The sequence below is a fragment of the Botrytis fragariae genome (genome assembly GCF_013461495.1).
Source record: "Botrytis fragariae strain BVB16 chromosome Unknown tig00000006, whole genome shotgun sequence".
In the NCBI taxonomy this organism is placed as follows: Eukaryota; Fungi; Ascomycota; class Leotiomycetes; order Helotiales; family Sclerotiniaceae; genus Botrytis; species Botrytis fragariae.
Window position 1 is genome coordinate 3,362,506 of NW_023500988.1, and position 22,115 is coordinate 3,384,620.

The 22,115-nt window shown below is 43.2% G+C and overlaps 6 protein-coding genes across 6 annotated transcripts; 1 reads left to right on the forward strand and 5 right to left on the reverse strand.

Annotated features, from left to right (window-relative positions):
- Window positions 1-3,584: 3,584 nt before the first annotated feature.
- Bfra_002178 (putative het domain-containing protein) lies at window positions 3,585-5,742 on the reverse strand (the record flags this gene model as incomplete). The annotated part of the gene is made up of 2 exons (XM_037332600.1): window positions 3,585-5,395; window positions 5,454-5,742. The coding sequence occupies 2 exons, from the start codon at window positions 5,740-5,742 to the stop codon at window positions 3,585-3,587; spliced, it is 2,100 nt and encodes a 699-aa protein (XP_037196754.1).
- Window positions 5,743-6,293: 551 nt separating this feature from the next.
- On the reverse strand, window positions 6,294-7,882 carry Bfra_002179 (putative carboxypeptidase s1 protein; the record flags this gene model as incomplete). Its single annotated transcript, XM_037332601.1, has 4 exons — window positions 6,294-6,625; window positions 6,684-7,469; window positions 7,521-7,599; window positions 7,652-7,882. The coding sequence occupies 4 exons, from the start codon at window positions 7,880-7,882 to the stop codon at window positions 6,294-6,296; spliced, it is 1,428 nt and encodes a 475-aa protein (XP_037196755.1).
- A 2,006-nt stretch (window positions 7,883-9,888) lies between these two features.
- Window positions 9,889-11,664, reverse strand: Bfra_002180 (putative sugar transporter protein; the record flags this gene model as incomplete). The annotated part of the gene is made up of 2 exons (XM_037332602.1): window positions 9,889-11,301; window positions 11,377-11,664. 2 exons carry the CDS (start codon window positions 11,662-11,664, stop codon window positions 9,889-9,891), a joined length of 1,701 nt encoding a protein of 566 aa, XP_037196756.1.
- Window positions 11,665-14,947: 3,283 nt separating this feature from the next.
- Bfra_002181 (uncharacterized protein) lies at window positions 14,948-16,900 on the reverse strand (the record flags this gene model as incomplete). Its single annotated transcript, XM_037332603.1, has 1 exon — window positions 14,948-16,900. The coding sequence occupies one exon, from the start codon at window positions 16,898-16,900 to the stop codon at window positions 14,948-14,950; it is 1,953 nt and encodes a 650-aa protein (XP_037196757.1).
- An 822-nt stretch (window positions 16,901-17,722) lies between these two features.
- Bfra_002182 (uncharacterized protein) lies at window positions 17,723-18,832 on the forward strand (the record flags this gene model as incomplete). The annotated part of the gene is made up of 1 exon (XM_037332604.1): window positions 17,723-18,832. The coding sequence occupies one exon, from the start codon at window positions 17,723-17,725 to the stop codon at window positions 18,830-18,832; it is 1,110 nt and encodes a 369-aa protein (XP_037196758.1).
- Window positions 18,833-19,474: 642 nt separating this feature from the next.
- On the reverse strand, window positions 19,475-21,639 carry Bfra_002183 (putative duf803 domain membrane protein; the record flags this gene model as incomplete). Its single annotated transcript, XM_037332605.1, has 2 exons — window positions 19,475-20,754; window positions 20,805-21,639. The coding sequence occupies 2 exons, from the start codon at window positions 21,637-21,639 to the stop codon at window positions 19,475-19,477; spliced, it is 2,115 nt and encodes a 704-aa protein (XP_037196759.1).
- Window positions 21,640-22,115: the final 476 nt, after the last annotated feature.

The following is a 22,115-nucleotide window of genomic DNA, read 5'->3' on the forward strand; positions in this document are numbered from 1 at the left end:
TCTCCAAGTTTCTTGAGAGTCGAGACGAAGAGAATCTCAATTTTGGTGTGTGAAGTCTGTACATTGGGACTTTGTGTCGCTTTGTCCGGAAGCCCGAACCTAAAAGAGACGAGTGGCAAAGTACGTCGTGTAACATCTTCCACGGTGTCATGACCGACAACAACCTATATTTTTGGGGCTCAAATCAACTATACATGCAGTTTTTGCCTATGATTTTTACAGTACGACGATTACATGTCAAGACTGAAGATTGAAGACTGCGATTGCTCCATCCAATGCTTTCGATATCCTTGCAAACGCACCATCGTACCGGATTCGGAATTACCCCACTTCGTTTCATCGACTCAAGTTCCAACTGAGCAATTCCAATCCGCCGTGAACAATGATATATAATATTTCCGTACTTTGATTCTGAACAGTGAGTTCCTCATAGAGGAGACCTGGGCATAATAGTATTCTCATCTCAGAAAAGTTCCATCTAGAGTCTTCTTGAATCATGCAACTCTTGTACACAATACCACGGTTTCCATTATGGGAAAACTCTCGAAATAGTGTACACACCAAAGTTGTACCGCATTATTGCGGTTTAGTCAACTGTCATTGCGATGCAAGCCGAAACTGTTATTGCCTTCTACTTGCTAAGGTCGATTGCTGTCTGCGAGTAACCAATGGCTTTCGTTCTTTCCGGTTTTGTTTGTTTTGTTGCACTTCTGAAATTCAATAGTTCCATTTAGTGCTGCAGAATTTTCAATAGTGTGAACTCCACCTCACTACAGCATAGTGATGTAGGATTCTTTTCTTTACTTGTTTATTCAGAAGCAGAGAGGAAGTTTCGGGGCCTTATAAGATGAACCAGAATCATTTGTTTCTACATGAGATTCACTGGGTCAACTGCCAATATCGGTGGCAATGCTGGTTGATGAACATTTTGAACATTCTCCAGATAAGAGGTCAGCAAATTTGGATATCAAATTTCTATTCTAGTATCGGTCCCTGGAGGACTAGCTTTGAATTATGCTTCTTGGAGGATGAAATCCTGTAGGATAGTTCACTTCGAAATATACACGAGTAGTGCTCACTAGCGAAGGACACTATCACAGGTAAGAGGGGGCGGAGGGACTTCGTTTTTGTGCTCTCATATCTCGATTAAGGTTATAAAGAACAAAAAACGTTGTGCTTCTATGAACAGGAGTGTGCAAATTGCCAGTAGCGATTGTCACATGAGATTTGGAATGTATCATACTCGTGTTTCTTAGATCTGTAGTACCGAATTCGTTCAAATTGGAAGAACTTTACGATTCTCTGATATGCAACAAAGTGGTTGGTTTCAGTCAGAACTCTCAGACTCTCTTGATTATTGCTATATTTCAGTATATATATCTTAAAGTTCAGTAATAGTTCAACACTTGCCTGAAGTAAGTTGAGTTGGGGCTTTCCGGGGTATATACATTGTGGTCGGAAGTCACTCATGAATTTCACATGGAAACCAGAATCTGTTCATCGTGGAAGGTAGTAATTCTGGTTGAAGCTAGCAGACAACCACAAAAGTCCAATGATAGGCATCAATTATCAGATTCAAAGATAATACGTCTCATTCTGCTGAGTTTCGTGAGAAGAGTCTTGAAAAGTTGGAGGAGGCTATTTGAGATTGCCTCTCGAGGTACCAATACCGCCTGGGTTCGAGAATACAGCACCTCACAAACCGGAGCCCGCCGAAATCGATGCTCATTGCTTACGACCTCATATAACCAACCATAAAGGTTGGCTTTCGCCGACAAACGGTTTGTTCTGGGGAAAGTAGCTTGATCCACATCCGACTCGATCACAACCCCACCCCGAGGAGAGAAAAATCTGTTCACCCCACCAAGATCAAATTAGATCCACTACAAGCCCTGACCCACAGACTTCGCTTAGGCAAGCCACTTCCTTACTCCACTCGCACAAACGGTTCTCTTGGAACATCGAAAAAGAAGTCAACCTCCTCGACTTCCAATCAACAAAAAGATATCTCAAGTAGATGATTAATCTTGGACTAGCGGCGAATCGAACGCCGGACCTCTCCCATGCTAAGGGAACATTATACCACTAAACCACAAGCCCTTGTTGTATTTGTTGGAAAGAATAACAGGAAAAATAGCTATATTCAAGAAACGCAATAGCTACAGCATCTAAGAAGATGGTATGCATTGCTCTTGATGAATCAGAGACTGGCCATCGAGCGTGAAGCTTGCTGCAAGCGTACTATGGCTTTGTCACTGTCATCACTCTTGTTGCTGTTGTTGAGAATATTAAAGTTAGCATGTCCACTACGAAGATCTGAAAATCGATGTCTTGGTTGAAAGCTCGATAACTGATGTCTGTAGTCAGATGCATACGCGGTTCTACAGGCTTTAATTTCCATCTATTTGCCACCTTGGCGTCAGAGCCTTTGCTTATCCCGAGAAAGCTCGACGGGGATAATTATATGTATAATCTTGTGTAATTAGATCAGAAAGATCAAAGACAATAAATAGTATGAAGATATCAGCCCAAAAGTTCTGGACGCTAACATCAATTTCGAGTATTACATTCTGGTTTATTAGTTTGTCTAATCTCAAAGGAACAAGACAAGACTGAGCTGACAGATGAACATAAAGGTCAGATGATTGACCACACTTGCATTTTCAAATTGATTCATATTCTCTGAAACTGCTCCTTTGTTTCTATACAACACAAGAACTCAAGCGGCTTTAGCTCACTTGGGAGAGCGCCAGACTGAAGTCCACTTCAGCCCATTAATCTGGAGGCACTGTGTTCGATCCACAGAAGCCGCATTCTGCGAGTTGAGGCCAACCTTAATCTTTATTTATTTTGCAATTTTTGTTGTTGCTCCATTACACTAATCACAAGCCCCTCCGTACCCAGTCCCCCACTATCAAGATCAATGGCCTTAAATCCCTGCTTTGATGCCCCCACTCGATCAAAATTCTCTTTTTTGATTTTTCTCTTCACACAGTTAAAATATCTTGATATAACCATATAATCGTTCGTCCTTTTATAAATTCAAGGCCGGATGGTGTAGTTGGTTATCACGTGTCCTTAACAATCAACAGTTGTTAAAATACGGACAAGGTCCTGGGATCGTGCCCCAGTCTGGTCATTAAAGTTTTGATCACTTTGTCACCTGAGGGTTGAAATTTTAAAACATCTTTTGGTCTCCAGCTTCCTTTTTGTGTCTTTGCGATTGGCATCCCTTGGAGTTTTGGAGCGCGATGTGGAGAGGAAACTCATGGGAAAAAGGAGCCGAGGGTCTCGAGATGGATAGAAGAGTGTTGCTCCATATCGGAGAAGTGCGAACAGTTCCATAAGCTAGCTACTCTACAAAACAGAAGTGGTTCTTTGGCGCTATGCAGTCGCTCACTAACTTGTAAAAGTCTGTATTGGGAATCACAAACAGCAAGCATCTTTTAATCCGACTGGCTTCAGTTGAATTATCTGGTGGTATTCACGTTTGAGGGGAACACGAAAATAGAAAGCAACAATTTGTCCACACAATAAAAAGTAAGCTGTATAGACAATTTAATGAACATGAAGCTCTTCTTAGCTCATATGATCGTTATTGAAGTAGTTTCCTTGACTGATTCAAATGGATCTAGCCCGCTGTGAAGTTGAGTGAGTCCAATCCGTCTGAACTTACTATCGCCGCCAATGGAGATGTTATTTTCTTTGACTCGCTGCAATATGAGCGCTATCCCTCGCGGTTCCCAACCAGTTTGCTTTTGATGTGATACCTGTAACATGTATGTCTCTCCATGACCGTATTCTGGCTGCCAACCATCAACGTCTAGATCCCCTTCCTCGTAGTATTGTTTTGTGGAATGATTTGAAACTGCTTCTCCTAAATTCGATTTCAAAATATGGTCTTCGGTATAAAAGTCTCGGACGTCTCCAGCTAGCATCAACTTCCCACCGACTCTGAGTTTACCAGATGATACTGCTCCATACGGATTGACACCTTCCACCACACAACTGACATCCTCAATAATAAAGAAATTGTCAGCACATTGATTTGAGGTATAGAAGGTATTCATGGCCCGACCATTATCAGTATTCTGACATACGACCGACGCCCATGACCATGTTGGTGCCACAAATCTTTTTGATCTTTTCAACGAACGAGTGCCTCTGAAAAAATACCAAAGAAATCCCCTTGAAGACAAAGAGCCGTCAGAGTTATGAATCTTCCACAATCCGGCGACATACTGAGGACCCTGCAGATCCTCTGATCCCTGTGATGAAATTGACTTTGATAATTGATTCAGAGCCTCGTAAGTGCGGCTTGCAATCCCGGAGAGCGCGGGAAGTCGATCTTCTTCCTTCGTTAACTGAAGAACGGCATAGTTTTCGATATTCGAATACCAGTCGTCAAGGATTTTATTGAGCTGTTGTTCATTGCCTCTACATAGCAGCGAACGTATCCTCGCGCCATCTCTAGTGATTATCATTGCTGGATCGCGTTTGGGAAGTTCTGATATTCTGGTGCATTCGCACCATCTTTCCATTCTACATTCCCATATTAGCTCTGTCGCATAGAAGCTTATAGTTCTGGGGGATAAAATGCGCTCTTGGTACACCCATCCTCGCGTATTGAGGGGTGCCATAGATTTCCCACTCCCATGGAAGAGAGAATGTCTATCATGAGTTGTGCTTAAACTTGGTCGAATAAAGAATGGTCCGCTGCCTTCTAGTCTATGTGCCAGCCCTGTCTTATCAAGAATCTTAAGCTCTTCGAACGGTGGTATGGTTTTTTGCACTCGGCTTCCAGGATACTCTGCATGTAGCTGCGCGAACCGGGTGTTGAATAGTCCAGTCTGACTGTCTCGGCCATGCGCAGCCGCTATATTTAAAAGCGAGCCAGAATATATGTCGGCCATTAAAGCTGATTGACGTTCCCAATCAGCAACATCATCCTGTATAATACAGATGGAATCAATCCATATGTATTGTATGTTCAGTCTGTGCGTGAGTAGTACCACATCCCGAAATGTTCGAGGGAGTGTCGACAAATCAATGCCATTGGCGTGCGCACTGTAATTGTCCAAGTTTGTTTTGATAAATTGAGCCGATCCCCAACAGTGGCTCAATGTGGTGTACTCTATCGGACGAGCTTGGTCAATTGTTCTTGATTCCACTAGCAGGATTTGGTTCTTTGAAACACACTGTTTTACATCAAGAAGGCGATCTGGAATTGATAATTCTGATGCATCGGCACACTCTTCTCTATGGCTTGCACGGCATCCTGATAACCATGGGCTTATAATGCCTAGAGCACTTTCCAACTCGAGATTTGGAACGATGTGTGGTGAAATTTTGAAAGAATGTAGTGGAGTACTTCTAGATTTGCGTGGATCGTAATCTTTATTGACTGATCAGCGTTTATCTAGCTTTAATCTGTTTCCACCATAATGTATTACCAGGTAGTTCATAAATTTCCAACTCTTGACATCCACCATTTGACAACGACGATTTACTACATAAGATCTGGATACTATTGCCCGAAATGATCGCCCTGACTATTTCCTCTTTCATCACAGGCCTATCTCGGCGGACATGCTGTAGAACTCCATCGTGGATGATTTGACATCTTTCGCAAAGATTGTAGTTTTTATTCTGGGATGATAAGCTGAAGTCTATGTACATATGATAAAAAACAAGAGAATTCGAGTGGCCTAGTTGGCACGCAGCGCAGGAGGAATAGGGCATTTTGATTTGGATGAAGAAATCGGGCAAATAGATGTGGACTACTTGAGCAGCTCTTCGAGCAAGGGAAATCAAATTAGTTTGAGTGAAGCATAGCCATTATTGAAACATCAAACCTTCCGGGATTGTGAAAATTTCATTACAAGATGTAAGAATTCTTCAGCCTTGTATGACAATGAACACGTGCACCAATCGAGTCCGAGGATTTCTGACCAATCGACCGAATGTATATTGCAATCTCTCTAGAGATGGAAAGTGTGCGTGATGTACAATGGAAGTGTCTACAATAACATATCCCACAGCCAAAAGTGAACTGGGTAATGCATCAGCTAGTCTGACGTAACAATGATTAGTGCAGTATTCAGGCTATCAGAGACTATCAATCAAGGAGACTGCAAGCATGTATTCGAAGTTGAAATGCTATGAAAGATCTTGTAATCAATTTTGCTCGAATTAGCAGCGTGTGAATTTGTATTCCTGAATCTGCGTTTTCTTCCACTACCCAGCATGGTTGATTCTACTTAAATATTTGGATGGTCTCCCGATTAACCATTTTAAGTAGAGGAAAGAGGCTTCTTGCTCATAGTCTGCTTAAAAGCTTGCAACGCCAAAGCAGGTGTATAATAAGGAACCTCATGACCAGCCCCAAAGACTCTTAACCAACTCAAATTACCAACAGTCTTAAAGGTTCCTCCAGTAACACCATTTACATTATAGTTTGCAACGGCAGCAGCGTTGAAAGCGGCGGAGCTAGCGTAGGTGATAGCATTGGCGGTTGCGAGACCACCAAACCAGTTGCAAATCCAATCAGCGTCACCAGCCCAGATGAGGACTTGAATACCGGATTGAACAACTGTAGAGAGAGTTGGCAGGAAAGACCTTGAATCTGTTTTTTTAATGTTCATTAGTTATGCGAAAGACATTAATGATGAAGGGTAACTGACCATCTCCAGTAGCAGCAAATTTCTCATAAGGAGCATCTGGACACTCAGCATAGGTAGACTTGGCACCAATGGCCTTCACAACTGCTGCGCTTTGCAAATATGTAACATAAGTCTCTGGTGGATATGGATCATTTGATGGTTCTCGAATATCATAAACATCAAAGTTTCCATTTGAAAGTGGCCCCTCGATGTCGTCATAACAAGCATCATCAGCATTTACACAAGCTGAGTTGGTACCAGTGGTCGATGTACATTCTTCCAAAAGAGGAAGACATGACTTGGTATATGTATTGAGATAGGATGTGTGTTGAGCAGCGGTGATGAGTGATTTGTATGTGTTATTGTAGGAGTAGTCGACGTATGCCTTATAGGAGATGATAGGATCATACCATCCGTTGTTGATACCTAAAGCAATGAGATCAATTTTTTCACCAGCAATAGTGCCAGCCGCAATCTTGGCATTTTGTTGTTCAAGATAGTATGCAAATTCTGGTCCATAATGACCACCATAGGATTCTGTGAAGATACCAAAGTCGCGATTCTCGTAGGCGGGGAAGGAGGCATAGAAAGCTTGGAGAAGTGTCCAGACGTATGGAGCAGCAGTAACAGTGGAAGTCACAGAGTCTGTACCGTAGGAGAAGCCTACACCAATCGGTTGATCGATATAGATCATGTTTGCGAATTCGTTGAAACTGTATGGGTTGAGGGATGGAGTTGATGCTCCGTTGTAGAATTGACATGGACCATTCTCTTGGAACAACCCAATCATAGAAGAACATCCAGGGCCTATTTCTTTGTTAGTAAAATTTAGCTTAACATGAAGGACATTGCCTGTACCTCCGTTAAACCATGTCGCTAGTGGTGCAGTGGTTGGACTGTTTCGACTTTCGAAGAACCAGAACCACATATTCATACCCTGATACAGATGTCAACATGGAATCATTTTCTAAAGAATGTGTTACACTCACAGTTCCGACAGTCAAATATCCGGAATACTGGTTCACACCTGGCGTGGTCTCGCAAATACCAGAGTTTGTGACAAATGCAAGTGTGGAATCAGTGGCGGCATGATAGAAAACAGTATGATTGACTCCATCACGAAGCTCAAACGATCGTTTGTCTTTCTTCCCTTCAGTGGTAGGGGCAGCTAGAACAGCCGGAAGAAAACAAGCGACTAGGGAAAGCGAAGGGAAACGCATTGTAATAGTAGTCGAATAATTGAATTGGAGATGGTTTAACAACTACAATTCTTAATCTTGGCGATTCATCTTGAACTTATACCTTGATTCCCATCACTTCACGCCCCCTCATCTCAATGCCCAACGCTATTATGCGCTCTACGACTGTAAAATCGAGATGCACGCTCGGAGATCATTCCAAATAAAGTAGGTCTATAATTTCAGGTACGAGGAAACTCTCAAAAGCTTAAATCCCCGCCGGCACTAAAGGGTAAAGTTGAAGAAACCTGAACGATCACGGAAGGTAATCTCACAAGGTACTCCAATTGCCGTTGATAAGACCAACGCATCTACCCTGTATACGACGGTTAACATCGCATAAATTACTAAGTCCCGAACCTAGGCAGGAGATCCAACGGATATATGCATAACATGCAAGCCAAATGTTGTATTCGAATCTTTAAATTCCCCAAAGAGGCAGTTGGTGATGGGCTTGGCAGCGAATGATAAGCTTTTCGTAGCAGAGATCTTTTTCCAGGGTGCCAGATATCGACATTCCTGTTTGGGAAGTTTTGGTGATTTAGTGGCGGAAGATGTGACTTGTCAAATAGATTGATGCTTGTACAGCAGATGAAGATAAAAGCGGGAGGACTATGATGGAACCTCAATCGTGAATATGGAAAATACCGCAGTAAACGACGGTCTCTTGAAGATGTGACAACACCAAATATGTCAGACGAACAATTTTGTGACATACCTGAATTGATTTCACCATCTTGAGATGTATGGCGAGCTCTTTCTAATGATTGAATGCATTGCTTGAATGAAGTTGAGAAATTGAGGTTCCTAAGTTGCAGGGTCTTCAGCATCAGCACCTTTAGCCGAGCATAGGCTCAGGGTCGTGCGAGATCCACCCGCCTTGGAAAAAATTGGCTTCCGTTGGCAAAACGTGTTTGAAAACTTGGCCCTTGGCAATTCGACGACAGAAAATACTATCAAAGTAATGCTTTGGAGCTTGATATAAAAGGAAAACATTTGTATATATTTGTATATATTGGCATTTTTTGTTCTGTTCCTCAAGTCTTGTTTCGAATATTGTTGACGATAAGATACCCACACGTTTTTCTTGTGCCTAGACGATGTAGACTTCCCCCCAGAATTCCCTGCGAGTTTTGTGGTGATATTCCTGCAATGAACTCTACCCACAAAGTAAAGTTCCAATCGGAGGGCCCAATTCATAGAGTCGTACCACCCCTCACGTGAACTGTGCACCTATGCAGGTTACTCCCGAAATGAGCAACTTGCGTTACTTCTAAAGATTCATTGACGATTTTTGTGCGCGAAAACTGAGTCACAAGGAAGCGATCAATCGAAACACCCAGTCCTCCTTGTCAGCTTCAATACGTCAAGGTCAGTTAGGGACTTACCTGTAGAGCTTCTTATAAACACTCAGAGCATGATCGTTAATTGCAGACATTTTCAACAAAGACAGGAATACGGAAAAAATAACTCACAATACTAAACTAAACTGCTTTGGACCTCTTAAACATATAAATCTTATCCTAGCTCCGTGTCAGTGTGGAAATGCGACCCATAAAATATGTGGTAGTAGACTGTCTACTGGAGTTATTGTAAACAAGAGGATAATGTTCATAAGCATTGCACATCACAAAAAAAAGAAAAGTTGAAATGAAGTAATTCTATTCAATAAACTAATTACTTTTGCATCCTGGGTATCATCTTCAACCTGTCCTCCGCCATTTATTCATCTTATCTAGGAATGCCATGATCTTTCACCGATCAAGATAAATAAAGATGTATCTTCCCTCCTCTTCAGTAAATCATAACTTTCAACTCATCCAGGATAAGAAACATTATTATCCTGGCCATGTACCTAAGAAAAAAAGAACGCCAAGGGTATAATACCATGAATGACAACCAAGCATCCATGAGTCATGATATCCAATTCCCAATCGCGTCCATTACTACCTCTCGCCTCGTGCAAAAAATCAATGAAAGTTCATCAATTAATCATTTCTAAATCCATCATGAGCGGCGTTGCCACGGTGATGAGCTTGAGGAACGGCTGCGACATTATCTCCGTCGCTGCGGCTCTGTCTTTCTCTTCCCTCCCACTGTGGCTTCTCTTTCTCGACATCACTCGTACTTCTGCTCTCGACATCTGCGGTTTCAAAGCCATAGTGTCTTGCCATCTGCTCGACCTCAGCTGGGGATAAGTATGGCAAATCTTGAGAAGCCTTGACGTATGAGATGTTTTCGACGAATCCCTTCGCAAAAATGATATCGATTTCCTCGAGAGATCTGCGCTTGGTTTCTGGGTAGAAGAAATAGATAACTGGGATGAAACAAGCGTTGACAACGGCGAAGAAGAGGTATGTACCCCAAGAAATATTGGCAATCATGATAGGTGTGACCATAACAATGGTGAAATTGAAAAGCCAGTTGGAACAAGTTGAGACGGCGTTAGCTCTAGCACGAGTGCGGAGGGGGTTAATTTCAGCTGGGTACAGCCATGGTAGTGGCAACCAGGTGGCTCCGAAGAAAGCAATATAGGTGAAGAGACCAACTCCAGCGCCCTTGGCACTTGCTCCTTTTCCATCTTGTGGGATAAGACAAGCGAAGACGAGGACCATGGAAAGACATTGTCCAATAGTACCAATAATGAACAACTTGCGACGACCAGCCTTCTCAATAATGAACCAAGACACAGTTGCGAAAATAGAGTAAACAATCATGTTGACACCTCCAAGGAGAAGAGCCAAGTTCTTCGAGGTACCGATGGAGGTTTCGAAGAGAATTGGGAAATAGTAGATAACTGCATTACATCCACCGAGTTGCTGGAAGAATTGTGAAGATGATCCAAGAAGCATGCGGCGGAAATGTTGAGTTTTACCTCCGGTGAAAAGAGCCGAGAAAGGAGTTTTAGTAGCGGCTCCGGATGCCATGATACTGTCCATGATAATAGTCTTTTCCAATTGGACTTGGGGATCGTTATGCTCAAGACCAGAGAGAGCGGCAATAACATCGAGTCCCTCTTCGTGGCGCTCTTTAGCTAAGAGCCATCTTGGAGACTCTGGGAGGAAGTAAGTTCCGACAATGAGGATGACACCGAAGAAGACCTGGAAAGCAATTGGAAATCTCCAGGTAAGGTCATCTGGTCCATAAGAAGCACCGTAATCGATCCAGTAAGCAATCATAGTACCGAAAGCGATAACTCCTCCTTCAATACAGATGAGTAATCCACGGTTGGTAGAACGACTACATTCTGCTTGATAAGTGGGAATAGTGGATGTGTTGATTCCATTTCCGATACCAGTGATCGTTCTACCAATAATGAATTGAGCAGTTGCGTTGGAGCCTTTGATAGCAGTAATTTGAATAATAACTCCAATAATCATGATAACTCCACCGAGCATCATCTGTCAAAATTTCAGTCAGAGTTTCTTATCTTATCGGAGCAGTCCGGGGATGCGGGGATATGGGGTAAAACTTACAGCTCTTCTTCTACCAGTCGAGTCGCCATACCACAAAATAAAAATAGCACCAAGTAAACATCCAATTTCGTAGATAGCCGTAACGAAACCTTGGTAAACGCTGTTATCTTTGGTCTCAGGGAAGTAGTTGTTGAAAGGGTCTGCGGCGATGATTCCTGACATAACACCTTGATCATATCCAAACAACAAGAATCCAGTTGTGGCAATCGTGGAGACTAAAAGACCCAACTTTCGGCCGTGAAGACCAGCAAAGGTCTTTTGCGTTGGCGATATCTCAGGAGAGACCATGTTGCCTATTGTGTATGGTGTATCTGAGGGAGGAAATCTTCAAGATTTCGAGAACGTCTGGCTCTGCCAGCGACTATCAAATTTTGTCAAGCACAACGCTGTTGCGCTACTGAAATCAACTTGTGGAGGTCTGGAGAAATAGAGGCAGGAGATATGGGATGAAAGTAATAGAAAACTGGAACGAGGGGGAAGATCTCTTGCTATATACTTGTTGATCTATCCCCATCCTTTGTCTTACATACTTGGTGGGTCCGCTATCTGTGAATGAAGGAGAGTAGAGTCCACATTTACACATGCTTAATCTTCCAACGTCGGAACGACAGTTTTAGGAAACCCGCATAAAAGCTGCGACCTAGTCATTGAAGTAACCGCCTGCAGGGAAGGTGTCAGTGTTGCAGAGCATTTTTACAGGGAATTTCAAGGCTCGTTGGTTGTAGGATCACGATGCTGTGAGAGTTGAATGTTTTCATGTGGAGTACCCAAGCATTGGGCTTGAGATCTGCATTGAAATCATGAGTAGGCAAGACCCATATAAGAAAGCGGTGACTGAATCGTCAAGTAAGAGAAGATTTAGATTCATATGATTGGATAATATTGTCAGAATCAAATGAAGAATCTTACTCTTCGACCATAAGCCAACGGCATTTGCGTGACTAGTTCGTTCTTGTAGGGGTATGAAAAGAGAATTCAATAGACCCACAACAGACGTCACTGGCTGGCTAAAAGATGCGTGGAGTTTTCAAGGTTTGAGTGTGGGATTGAGGAGGAGATTGTGCCTGTGTGCTTATGAGAAGTGGGACGTTATTCTGATTCTTAATCTTCGGAGTGGAGGTCAGCATGGTTGTGGGGAGGTTTTGTTATCCAGGGACTCATCCCTCTGGAGATATGTGCTTGTCCCCATTGTTATGGTTCAGATACAAGAAAACACGAACATAATACAGTTTGAACGAAGTCAATCGGGAAGGAAGTAAGGTTCCTAAAAGACGGAAAGGCTTTTTTTTTCTTCTTACTTCGAAGCTTATCCGGTCGGCACATGGTCTAGCGAACTGCTGGCCCGAAATTTAACATCTTGGCCACAACAGTCACCTCGGTAAATGTTCACTTGGCGTTTATCATTGAGGAGGCAAAATTAACTTTTTTGGATACCAACATAGGTCAAGTCAGACAAGTATTTTACAGAGAAAATATTTTCACCAAGCGCGCAAATCATGGTTTCAACGATAAAATGACGGTGATCTACCCCCAGAGAAATCCTTACATGGCAAACGTTATTTCAACCAAAATTTTATGAAAATGAGATGCAAAATAACGTCATAGAGGAACTCCCATGCCAAGATAGACCGAGGCAGATCCGAGATAATAGATGGGATCTTTTGTGTGTGAAAATCTGAAGGACCCTGCAGCGGAAAAGTTCATAGGCGGAGGAAGGATTCAGTGGGTGGCTGGCGCGAAGTTGGTTATACTTTTGGGAATGCAACGGGACGAGTGAGATGATGAGGAGAAAGAAAATTTGTGGGACGTGTTCCGATGTTGTGGATTTAAAGTGGTTTGGTGGATTTCATGGAGTGAACTCAATGAACTGGAGTAACGGAGTTATTAACAAACGTGTGTTATTTGGTTCCACTATGGATCAATGGGTTCCAACTTTCTCTTTCATGGAGACTAATAAAGCACTTATTTTCTCACATCCCCAATCCCCAGTTCCGAGGATAACGCGTTGACATGGACGCTAATGACTTTCATGGAGAAGCACGACTCGTATTTAGGTTGTTTATCCGAATCGATAGGCGATAGCGTATCATTGCAGGCAAACGAGCAATTTTTATCGAAATCAAACGCGGCCGAATGCTACTCCATCTTGATGTGTATTCACCTATTACGTATACGAAAGGAGGGATTAAGAATGAAGAGAATGAAAGGGAGGAATATTAATTTGTTGCAGCCTTGAACCCTGATTTGTTGTCTAGTTTTTCCGATCATCCTTACTGGTGAAACGCGGAAAGATGGAGGAATTGGGTGGAGAATGGAGACAACTGTGGTGGAGATGCTGGGTCCTCCACAACCTTGAAGTTGCATTCAACTTCCCCAATCACAGACCACCAAATCACGAGTTTTAAAGCTCCGAAGAACGTGACTGGGTTCATTAATAAGTATCCCGGGAAATCGTCTCATATCATCTCGCGATTTACTGCAGTGACAATATTCGGGACTGCAGAGCATGATGCATCGCTCGCAGCAGCAAGAGAGTCTCTTTGACCGGCGGGTTTTATTGGTAATATCCGAATTTAAGCTACTAACTTGAAATCGGTGTCCTACTCGGTGCGAAGTGGTGTCGATCACAATCATGTGCCAAGGATGTCTATCCTCAAATGGTGAAAACCCAAACAAACATCGTATTTTGTTATCATCAGTTTTCCACCCATAGAAGTGGTTGAAAGTTGAGACACACTTGTGTCAAAAACTCAAGATAAGACGAGGAGCGGTCTATGATGATAAAATGTGGGCAACTCTGTATCCCATTATTCGTTCGGGCGGGAAAGTCGGCATAGATGAGTACGAACAGAGTATCAGAGCTCTAAGGCATCGTTGATTACAATATCTTTGGCCGGAAAACTCTCCTGAAGTAGCAATTGTGACAGGGACAGCGTCAAAAGTTGGAGAGTGAGAAAGGAATGAACGATTTAATTACGGCGGAGAAATGGTGGAGAACAAGCTAGCAAAATGAGAGAATGAGGTCATTATCTGACTCCATGTTGTCCTTGCATTTATTGATCAGGGAGGTATTACGCGATGGATTCGTAGAGGTTATCACGACAGCTTCGTAATCCAAAACAACTTTTGTCCCGGGAAATTAAAGATTGAATAATATATAATTCTTACAATCTCGGAACTTCAGAAGAGTCTTTTAGCCATCGTGAAGCAGGAGTCTATAGTGAGTATAGTCGGATGGTGTTGCCGTGTCAGTCTGTGTCGTACTGTTGATCTGGCCCTTTCTCCTTTGACTTGTCAGATGCAAGTGATCGAGTTGATCACTTCTATTCACAGCAACTGTCAATAAACAAACCGATGATCCTATTGAAGGATCAGCCTGCACGAAACCCTAATTATGGATCGCTGGGAAAGCAAAATTGGAAATCATCAGTTGAACAGCAGAATCTGATCATATGGAATGACAAAGCTAAAAAGGTGAAGGCTTTGAACTGCAACTATTTAAGCAACTAAACTCGAAAGGGTAGGAAATTTGTGATATACTCTTTGGTTCTACCATAGTTGACACATCACGTTACTTTCCTGCCCTAGGGTCCCTTTGATCCTCCGAACCACCTCCACCGCGCATCAACTTCTCAGCCAATGCCTTCGCTTTCTCCCATGCTGCCAAATTCTCTCTCTCAATAGTGCTTTCTGTTGCATGGCATTTATATTGCCCTTCCCGTGTGGCTCTTTTCTCCTGCAATCTTCTGAGCTCCTCTTGATCTGCTCTCTGATTAAATGAAAGAGTCTTTCCCATTGAAGGCATATCATCCTCTTTGAAATCAATAGGTTTATCAGCCCACGCGATACCCTTACCTTTCCCTTTTCCATCCCGGCTCAAAATACCTTTTGGCGAAGCTTGCTCTTTTTTTTTTGCAGTTTCGACTTCTCCTTGATATTTTGATTTTTCCCTTTCAAACTTGGCATGGGCTTCTTCGCGTTGCGTACGAATTTTCCCTTGAGCTGGACTTTCGCTTGGCAGTAGACAAGAATCTCGAATGGTTGGTACGGGGAAAACAACGGGTAGATGTTCAAGCTTTGAGTTCGACCTTCGCTGAGGTTGTGTTACTTTTGGGGCTAAGGGAGACATCGGAGGTATTTGGATATTTTCTCTTGGCCGATAGACGAAAGGTCGGTCCTTTTCTTCTTGCGTCGAGCGGAAAGCCTGCGGTGAACCATCCTTTTCCGGTATGTAATTGCCACCATAGAGCTTTTCACGACGAGGAGGCTCCGGTAAGCCACCACTATGAGCTTGTGTATTAGCTCTTGCCCTTGGAAGTGCTCGTTTCATATGCGCCTGGAATGGCGGTGAAGTCCCTTCCGTGTAGGCTGTCCTTTCTCTCTCTTCTGATACTAGTAGCTCATGTGCATATCTATTTCCACCACGGCTCTTAGACTCTGGTTCATTTCTTGCCGAAAAGGGTGATGAATATCCTAGTCTAGCATATGCTAGAGGACTCTCATCTCGAAGTCGCGAATCCTTATTCTTGTTGTCATACACCACTTCTGTTGTGTTTTCCCAAGCCTGATCTCCATTCACAAAGTCTATGAGCTGTTCTGCACCCTTCAGTACCATCTCTTCAGCAGTCGCGATAGCTCGATTGACACCTTTTAGAAGATTCTTCCGCGTACTTTCGTCGTCTTGCCTTATTGCTCTTCGATGGCCTTCGCTTGCCACCCATTCTTTATCTAGTTTTCTTCTAGATTCAGCTAGTTGTCTTGTTCCCGTAGGTATCTTTGGCGATCTTCTTCTCCGATTCGATGTAGTTTTTCGATTCTGTCTCACGCTTTCACCGTTTATGATATCAATAAGCGACTTTCGGAGAGAATCTTCATCATGCCGGATATTATACTTAATCCTCTCATCAATTGCATTTCCTGACAAAACCCCTCCGGTCCCCGAAACGCTCTTTGGATATTGCACATCGGTGATAACTACCTTATCACTACCATCAACACCAGGTACTATATCGTACTTGATCTCTGCTTTGTTTTCTTTAAAATCTTTTAGCGCTCGATCTTGCCATCGAGCATCGATTTGCTCTTTTGCAGCTCGACGACGACCTTCCATTTCCAAGGTTTCTTTTTCACGTTGAAGATCTCGCAACTTGATCTTCGCGTCTCGCCAATGTGTAAGTTCTCTGGATTTCGATGCTTCGCGCTCCAATGTCGTTGTTGAGTCTTTGGGGGGAGAGCTCTTTATATCAAGAGTAGCGTTGCGTAATGAAGTCAAGCCCTCTCGCGGTGCGTTGGCAGGAGTTTGAATTCTTGGATTTCTTATTCCTGGACTGGCATCACGCTCAAATATTGCACCTTCTTCTAGAGTAAGACCAGTAACGTGTATTCTTAGCTCCGATGGTGTGTTTACATCAGTGTTATACTCAAAAATTTGCGCAAGCAGCTGTTGCCGCAACTCCTGAGCGGATGGTGTTGTGCTACTTGGAGCACCGGTTGATGCTTTGGGGATTGACATGCCATTCATCATAATGGCTTCCGTAATTGCAGAGTAGCATGAGACAGCTAATCTTAAGACGAGTTTACTCAAATAAGATGCACTCTCTGAAACAAAGTATACATGATGCCAAATGTTCACGGGAATATGTACACCTGTCACTTGCTACGGCAAATTATTTACAAATGTTATACACGGGTTGAAAATCATTACAGCATTTGTGATTGGATTAATTGAAATTGTTGCTAGCAGCTGAATCTAACGATGATTCAGTGGTGCTACTGTCGTATAGTGTTGTACTAGCGAACTTTAATTATGACTAGAAAAGTTTGTTCGGGGTCGGATAATTACGCCCAATTCACAACGGAAGTTTGTACGATGAAGAAAAGCAAAAATATAGAAATTTTTGGGGTTAAGTTTTCGTTTCTTCTCGACAAAGAGTGACTGACTAATTTCGATAATATTTTTTCTCTTTCAGGATGAAAGATGAGTCCAATATTGCCGTCAGCATAATCCTTTGCAATTGGATCCAACATTGCATGCATATAAGGTTTCACTGTTCCGCTGTAGAGAATGAATGCAAGCTGTCTTTTGTTGAAGTAAAATCAAAGAGAAAGAAGATGTGATTGCCTTCATATCTCCTTCTTGATAATCATGAAGATTTCACTTGATGAATCACCCATGAGAAAGAGAATGCTCTGTCATCTCTTTTCATACCATGGAGTCATGCAAGGAGTTTGCAAGAAATTTGGTTCTTTATAATGCTTCAACCATGCTTTAATATAAACATAGTGAAATCTCTCGTCACATCCTCAATCTTCTCCCTTCAATCTTGAATCGGTGACATATTCGATCATGTCATCAAGTAACTCCAATGCTGTCAATGCTGCAATCGCGGCCGGAGTTGCTGCTCTAGCAGCACCTGCCACCACCCAAGTTAATACACAAAACGCCGCTTTGCGAACCAATCCTTTGCCGACCCGAAGAAATGAAATGCGTGCCGTCCTCAAGAAACTTACAGAATTGACACTCCAACTTTCCCTAATGGATTTAGATCAAGATCAAGATGTAGTTGAAGCTGACCCACTGATCACTTTCACCCCTCCAACTGTCCCTACCCCAGCAATGCAAGCACGCTCACCCGCCTTAGAACGTCCATTCCAAATACGTCAATTTCGACCTCCATTCGACGTCTCAATCCATTCAGTCAGCGGCCCCATTCCACCCGAACGTGGAGGTAAAAATTGGACGCCTGCGCGCAGCAACGCTCCACATGACGAAATAGCTGCTGCTGAGAACTGGGAGAAGCGAAAGCAGATCCTCTATCACTTCTACGCCTATAATCATTTTGATACCCTTCCCGATTTTCCTGCCGTAGAAACTGCACTTAGAAATGCGTCTTCGGCTCGACCCGGCTCGGAGATCCAAGCACATCTGCGTTCTAAGAAAGCCAGTTTGGATCTGCTCAATCTCACAGATTCTGATTTCAATTTTTTAAATCATACTTCAGAGCGGATGGCCAATATCGAGCATGATACACACTACAGACTAGCTAGCTACCTGAAGCACATGCGCGGCGAACTCATCGAGCCCACCACAAACCCATCTATCAATCTCATTCTCCAATCTACTAGCCATCGCGAGGCTTTGTTATTCAGAATCTTCGAGTACAATAAAGATCGTCATCCTCGAGCGAGATTGATGATGCGATTTTTGACTGATGCGGATACGAAGTATCTAGATAGTTTGAATACATGGTTGATGCCACGAGGGAGCGATGGACGGGTCGGAAGTAAGGAGAGAATCATATCTGGAGTTTCTGATTTTGTGGAAGAGGGTGCTCGCGGAGATAGATCGGATAGCCACTTCAATGGGAAAGTTGAAGAGTGTTTGCGTCTGTATAGATGCTCGGGAAACCCAACGCATACTGTTTATCGTGGTCTTCCAGGTTCCGAGGGGATTTAGGGAATGGTTGACAGAGAATCCACGAGGAGCATTCAGTACTGGCAATGTACTCCGTTGAGTTTGGCCGTGAATATTAGCAATTTGGTGCTTAACTAGGGGCAGCCAACTTACAAGTAGAATTTAGACCATTGGTCTTCACTGTCCAAAATTGTCGAGCACATTGTAGAATACCATGTCAATTTGACGGACAACACCAAACTGAAAAAATGTTAGGTATACCACACATAACTGCAAATCTGAAAATGTAGTGCATCATCACATTCGTACCGGCAGGAATTGACTTGGAACCAGAAGTCTAATTAGGAACGGGGAAGAAAGCCTAGTACGAAGACATATCGATACGTGCGTTTGCGAACAAATGTCAAATGAACAGCCGGGGAATGTGGATTCCCAGGTACGAAACTATATATAGTGTCGATCTTAGTAATTTATTTCACATTGTCCCTTTGTACCTATTTCACAATCACGCCAACAATACAGAAGGTCCCATATTGTCATAAAAACACAAGTTTCATACATTTGTGTCACTAATTCAAATTAGTACTATCTCGCTTATGCGCCGTGCTCTCGATATACCCAAACCTCATGCTAATGTAACCAATTCCAATTCACCAAATCAATGCAATAACAAACAATTCCAACTTATGACCCGCTCGGGCCCGCTTCCTCATCGTTGTCCTTCCCATCTCTTGGCTTTCCTCTTAGGAATTCTCCAAGTGTATTACTCAAACTCCGAGCTCTAGTTTTTATTGAACGGTTGAATGATTCACGTTCTTCTATCTCTTGTGCTGCTTCACTATCCTTTAGAGGTGCATCAATATCCTCATCATCAGGTGCGCCTTCACTTGCTTGTATAAGTCTTTGGGACACCGATTTTGATCTTCGAAGATCGGGCAGCCGTCTAGAAGATTTGCTGTGAGGGGAATCAACTCCACGTCTTAACGAATCTGCTATTACCACACTTAATCCTCCGGATAAGGGTGATAACAATGGACCAGGAAGCATGCGAGATAACGAATAACTTGTTGGTGTCATTGGTCGCTCTGCTTGGGGTGGTGAGGGCCCATTTTGTTGACTTTGAGGGGTATGGAAATGAGATTGCGTATTATTTCTAGTGGGGAGTGGCCGTATAGGAGGGTGCGTTTGAGCCTCGGAAGGCAGTACTGGGGATGATATACTGGATTGTATCCCTGGATGTTTTGGTGTTTGTAAGAAATTTTCATTTGAATCCAGCCATGGATTGGAGATTAGGGGACTTTCCTCATTTGCAAGTCGATCACCAGAAAGATCCGAAGTACGCACCCGTACTACTGGATGTCGTGATGAAGATCTTTGTGGTGTTTGTGGTCGTGATGGTGAAATTACAAAGCTAACATGTGATGACCTCCGCGATTCCTGGATTGCTTCTTCGTCGACTGACCCATCACTAGCATGGGTAAGACTCGGCCTTGACTTCGATTGAAGACTCGACCGTTTTCGTGTTTCGTTACGAAATGGAACTTCGTCGCCGGTAGATTCCTGGGTGGAGAGTCGAATCCTTTCTTCCTCGCCTTCAACATCCGCTTCACTAATGTTCTCATCATCGTGCGATGGTCTACCGCTAGTAATGAGCCAAACCCCGAAGAACGTCAACATACAGCCACCGATGAATTTTACTGCATTCTCGCTGGTGACTTTTTCGAAATCACGATAGAGAATTGCACTGCCAGTAATGACTGATAATGTGAATATGACGAATTGTACAGGGATAACTTGAGTCGAATCGAAGCGTTGAAGTGCCCGGTTGACATATCTAACCTGCATAATGGCGGTAGCAACCAGCACGAGCAGAAGAACATATGTAACCGGTGTTGTTAACGCTCTCCAAAGAGTAGAAGAAAGCATCGATGATACACCCTTGGTTGAAAGTGCTGTATAGCCTCCTAAATAATGATAAGTTGAGTGAAACCGGGACATGATAATGACAACTCACCAAACAATCCAACGAGTCCAAGGTCAACCAATATTGTTTTCCTGCCATATCTCGGGCTTGCCCACATCAAGATCGCAATCAACAATACTGTGACACCCATATATATCTCAAACTCAGTTGTAGTAATAGCACCCCAAATCTCATGAGGTCCAAGTTTCTTTTCTTCTTGCTTGGCACTCAAGACGACTGTAACAGCACCTGCAACCGCAACTACCACTCCCCAGAAGTCCCTGAGTCTGAATTGTTCCTTCAGCATGATCGGAGCTATCACACAGTTTGATATCAAAGCGACGACACCCAAAGGAGAAACGATTGATGCGGGCGCAAAGCCATATGCCAAAAAGTTTCCAAGCTCTCCGATAGTCATTAAAACAATCCCTCCCCACCAGTATGGAGACCGCAAGTATGTGGATTTTTCATCTCCGTCATCATTCTCTGTGCAAGTCGAAGATTGAGAATTTTGGGAGTGAAATGATCGTCGTAAAGGTTCCTCTTCACCACCTTCATAGTTCTCTTCGACAATTCTAGTCCTATCTGCTCCCGCTGTTCCAATCGTTCCATACCCCCCCGCAGATTTCGAAATAGCCTTCAGCCTCTCTTTCCGTCGTATCTCCCCCTCATGTAACCTTATATGTGCATAGCGCTGTATGTTTAGGGCGAAAGATATGAGAATATTGCCCACTATTGCAGTGACGATTCCAATCAGCGATGACCAACGCTGAATCTGAGAGTCGCCCCTAATATATACATTTGATTCAAATGGTATAGGCTGCGGTATCGGTGTAGTGAGGAAGGATATGGTCTCCGCATCAAGTTTCGCCGTCGATAAATACATGGCAGCGTGTAGCGTCTTGTTGAAGCTATCCCGATGATGATGATTCCACCCCACTCATAGTTTATGTACAGGGGCGGCCAAGTCTGATGAAGATCTAAACTTTGTTCACTGAAAATGAAAATGGAATGAATGTTTTTCGGATTTTAAACATACACAACAACAATGAGTAGTATTAGGGGAGAGGGTTGAATTTAAAGGGCTGGTTTGATTGTTGCATGAATTATTAAATTTTCTTTCTTTCCTGATATAATATGAAGCGCGCATTTTCAGATTATAATGATACCTAATGCCTGCCTTTTGTGGTACTGCGGCGAGAGCGGGAAACGGGTTTTCGCGTATCTACGAGTCTACCTAGCTCGAGCCTAGTAGGAACGACCCGCAAGAAGCTCTGTTCCCCAGGCAAGTATTCAATTCAATCTTCACGATAACAAAGCTTCAAGGTCTCAACGTGCACACCTGGTCAGACTCCTCACTCA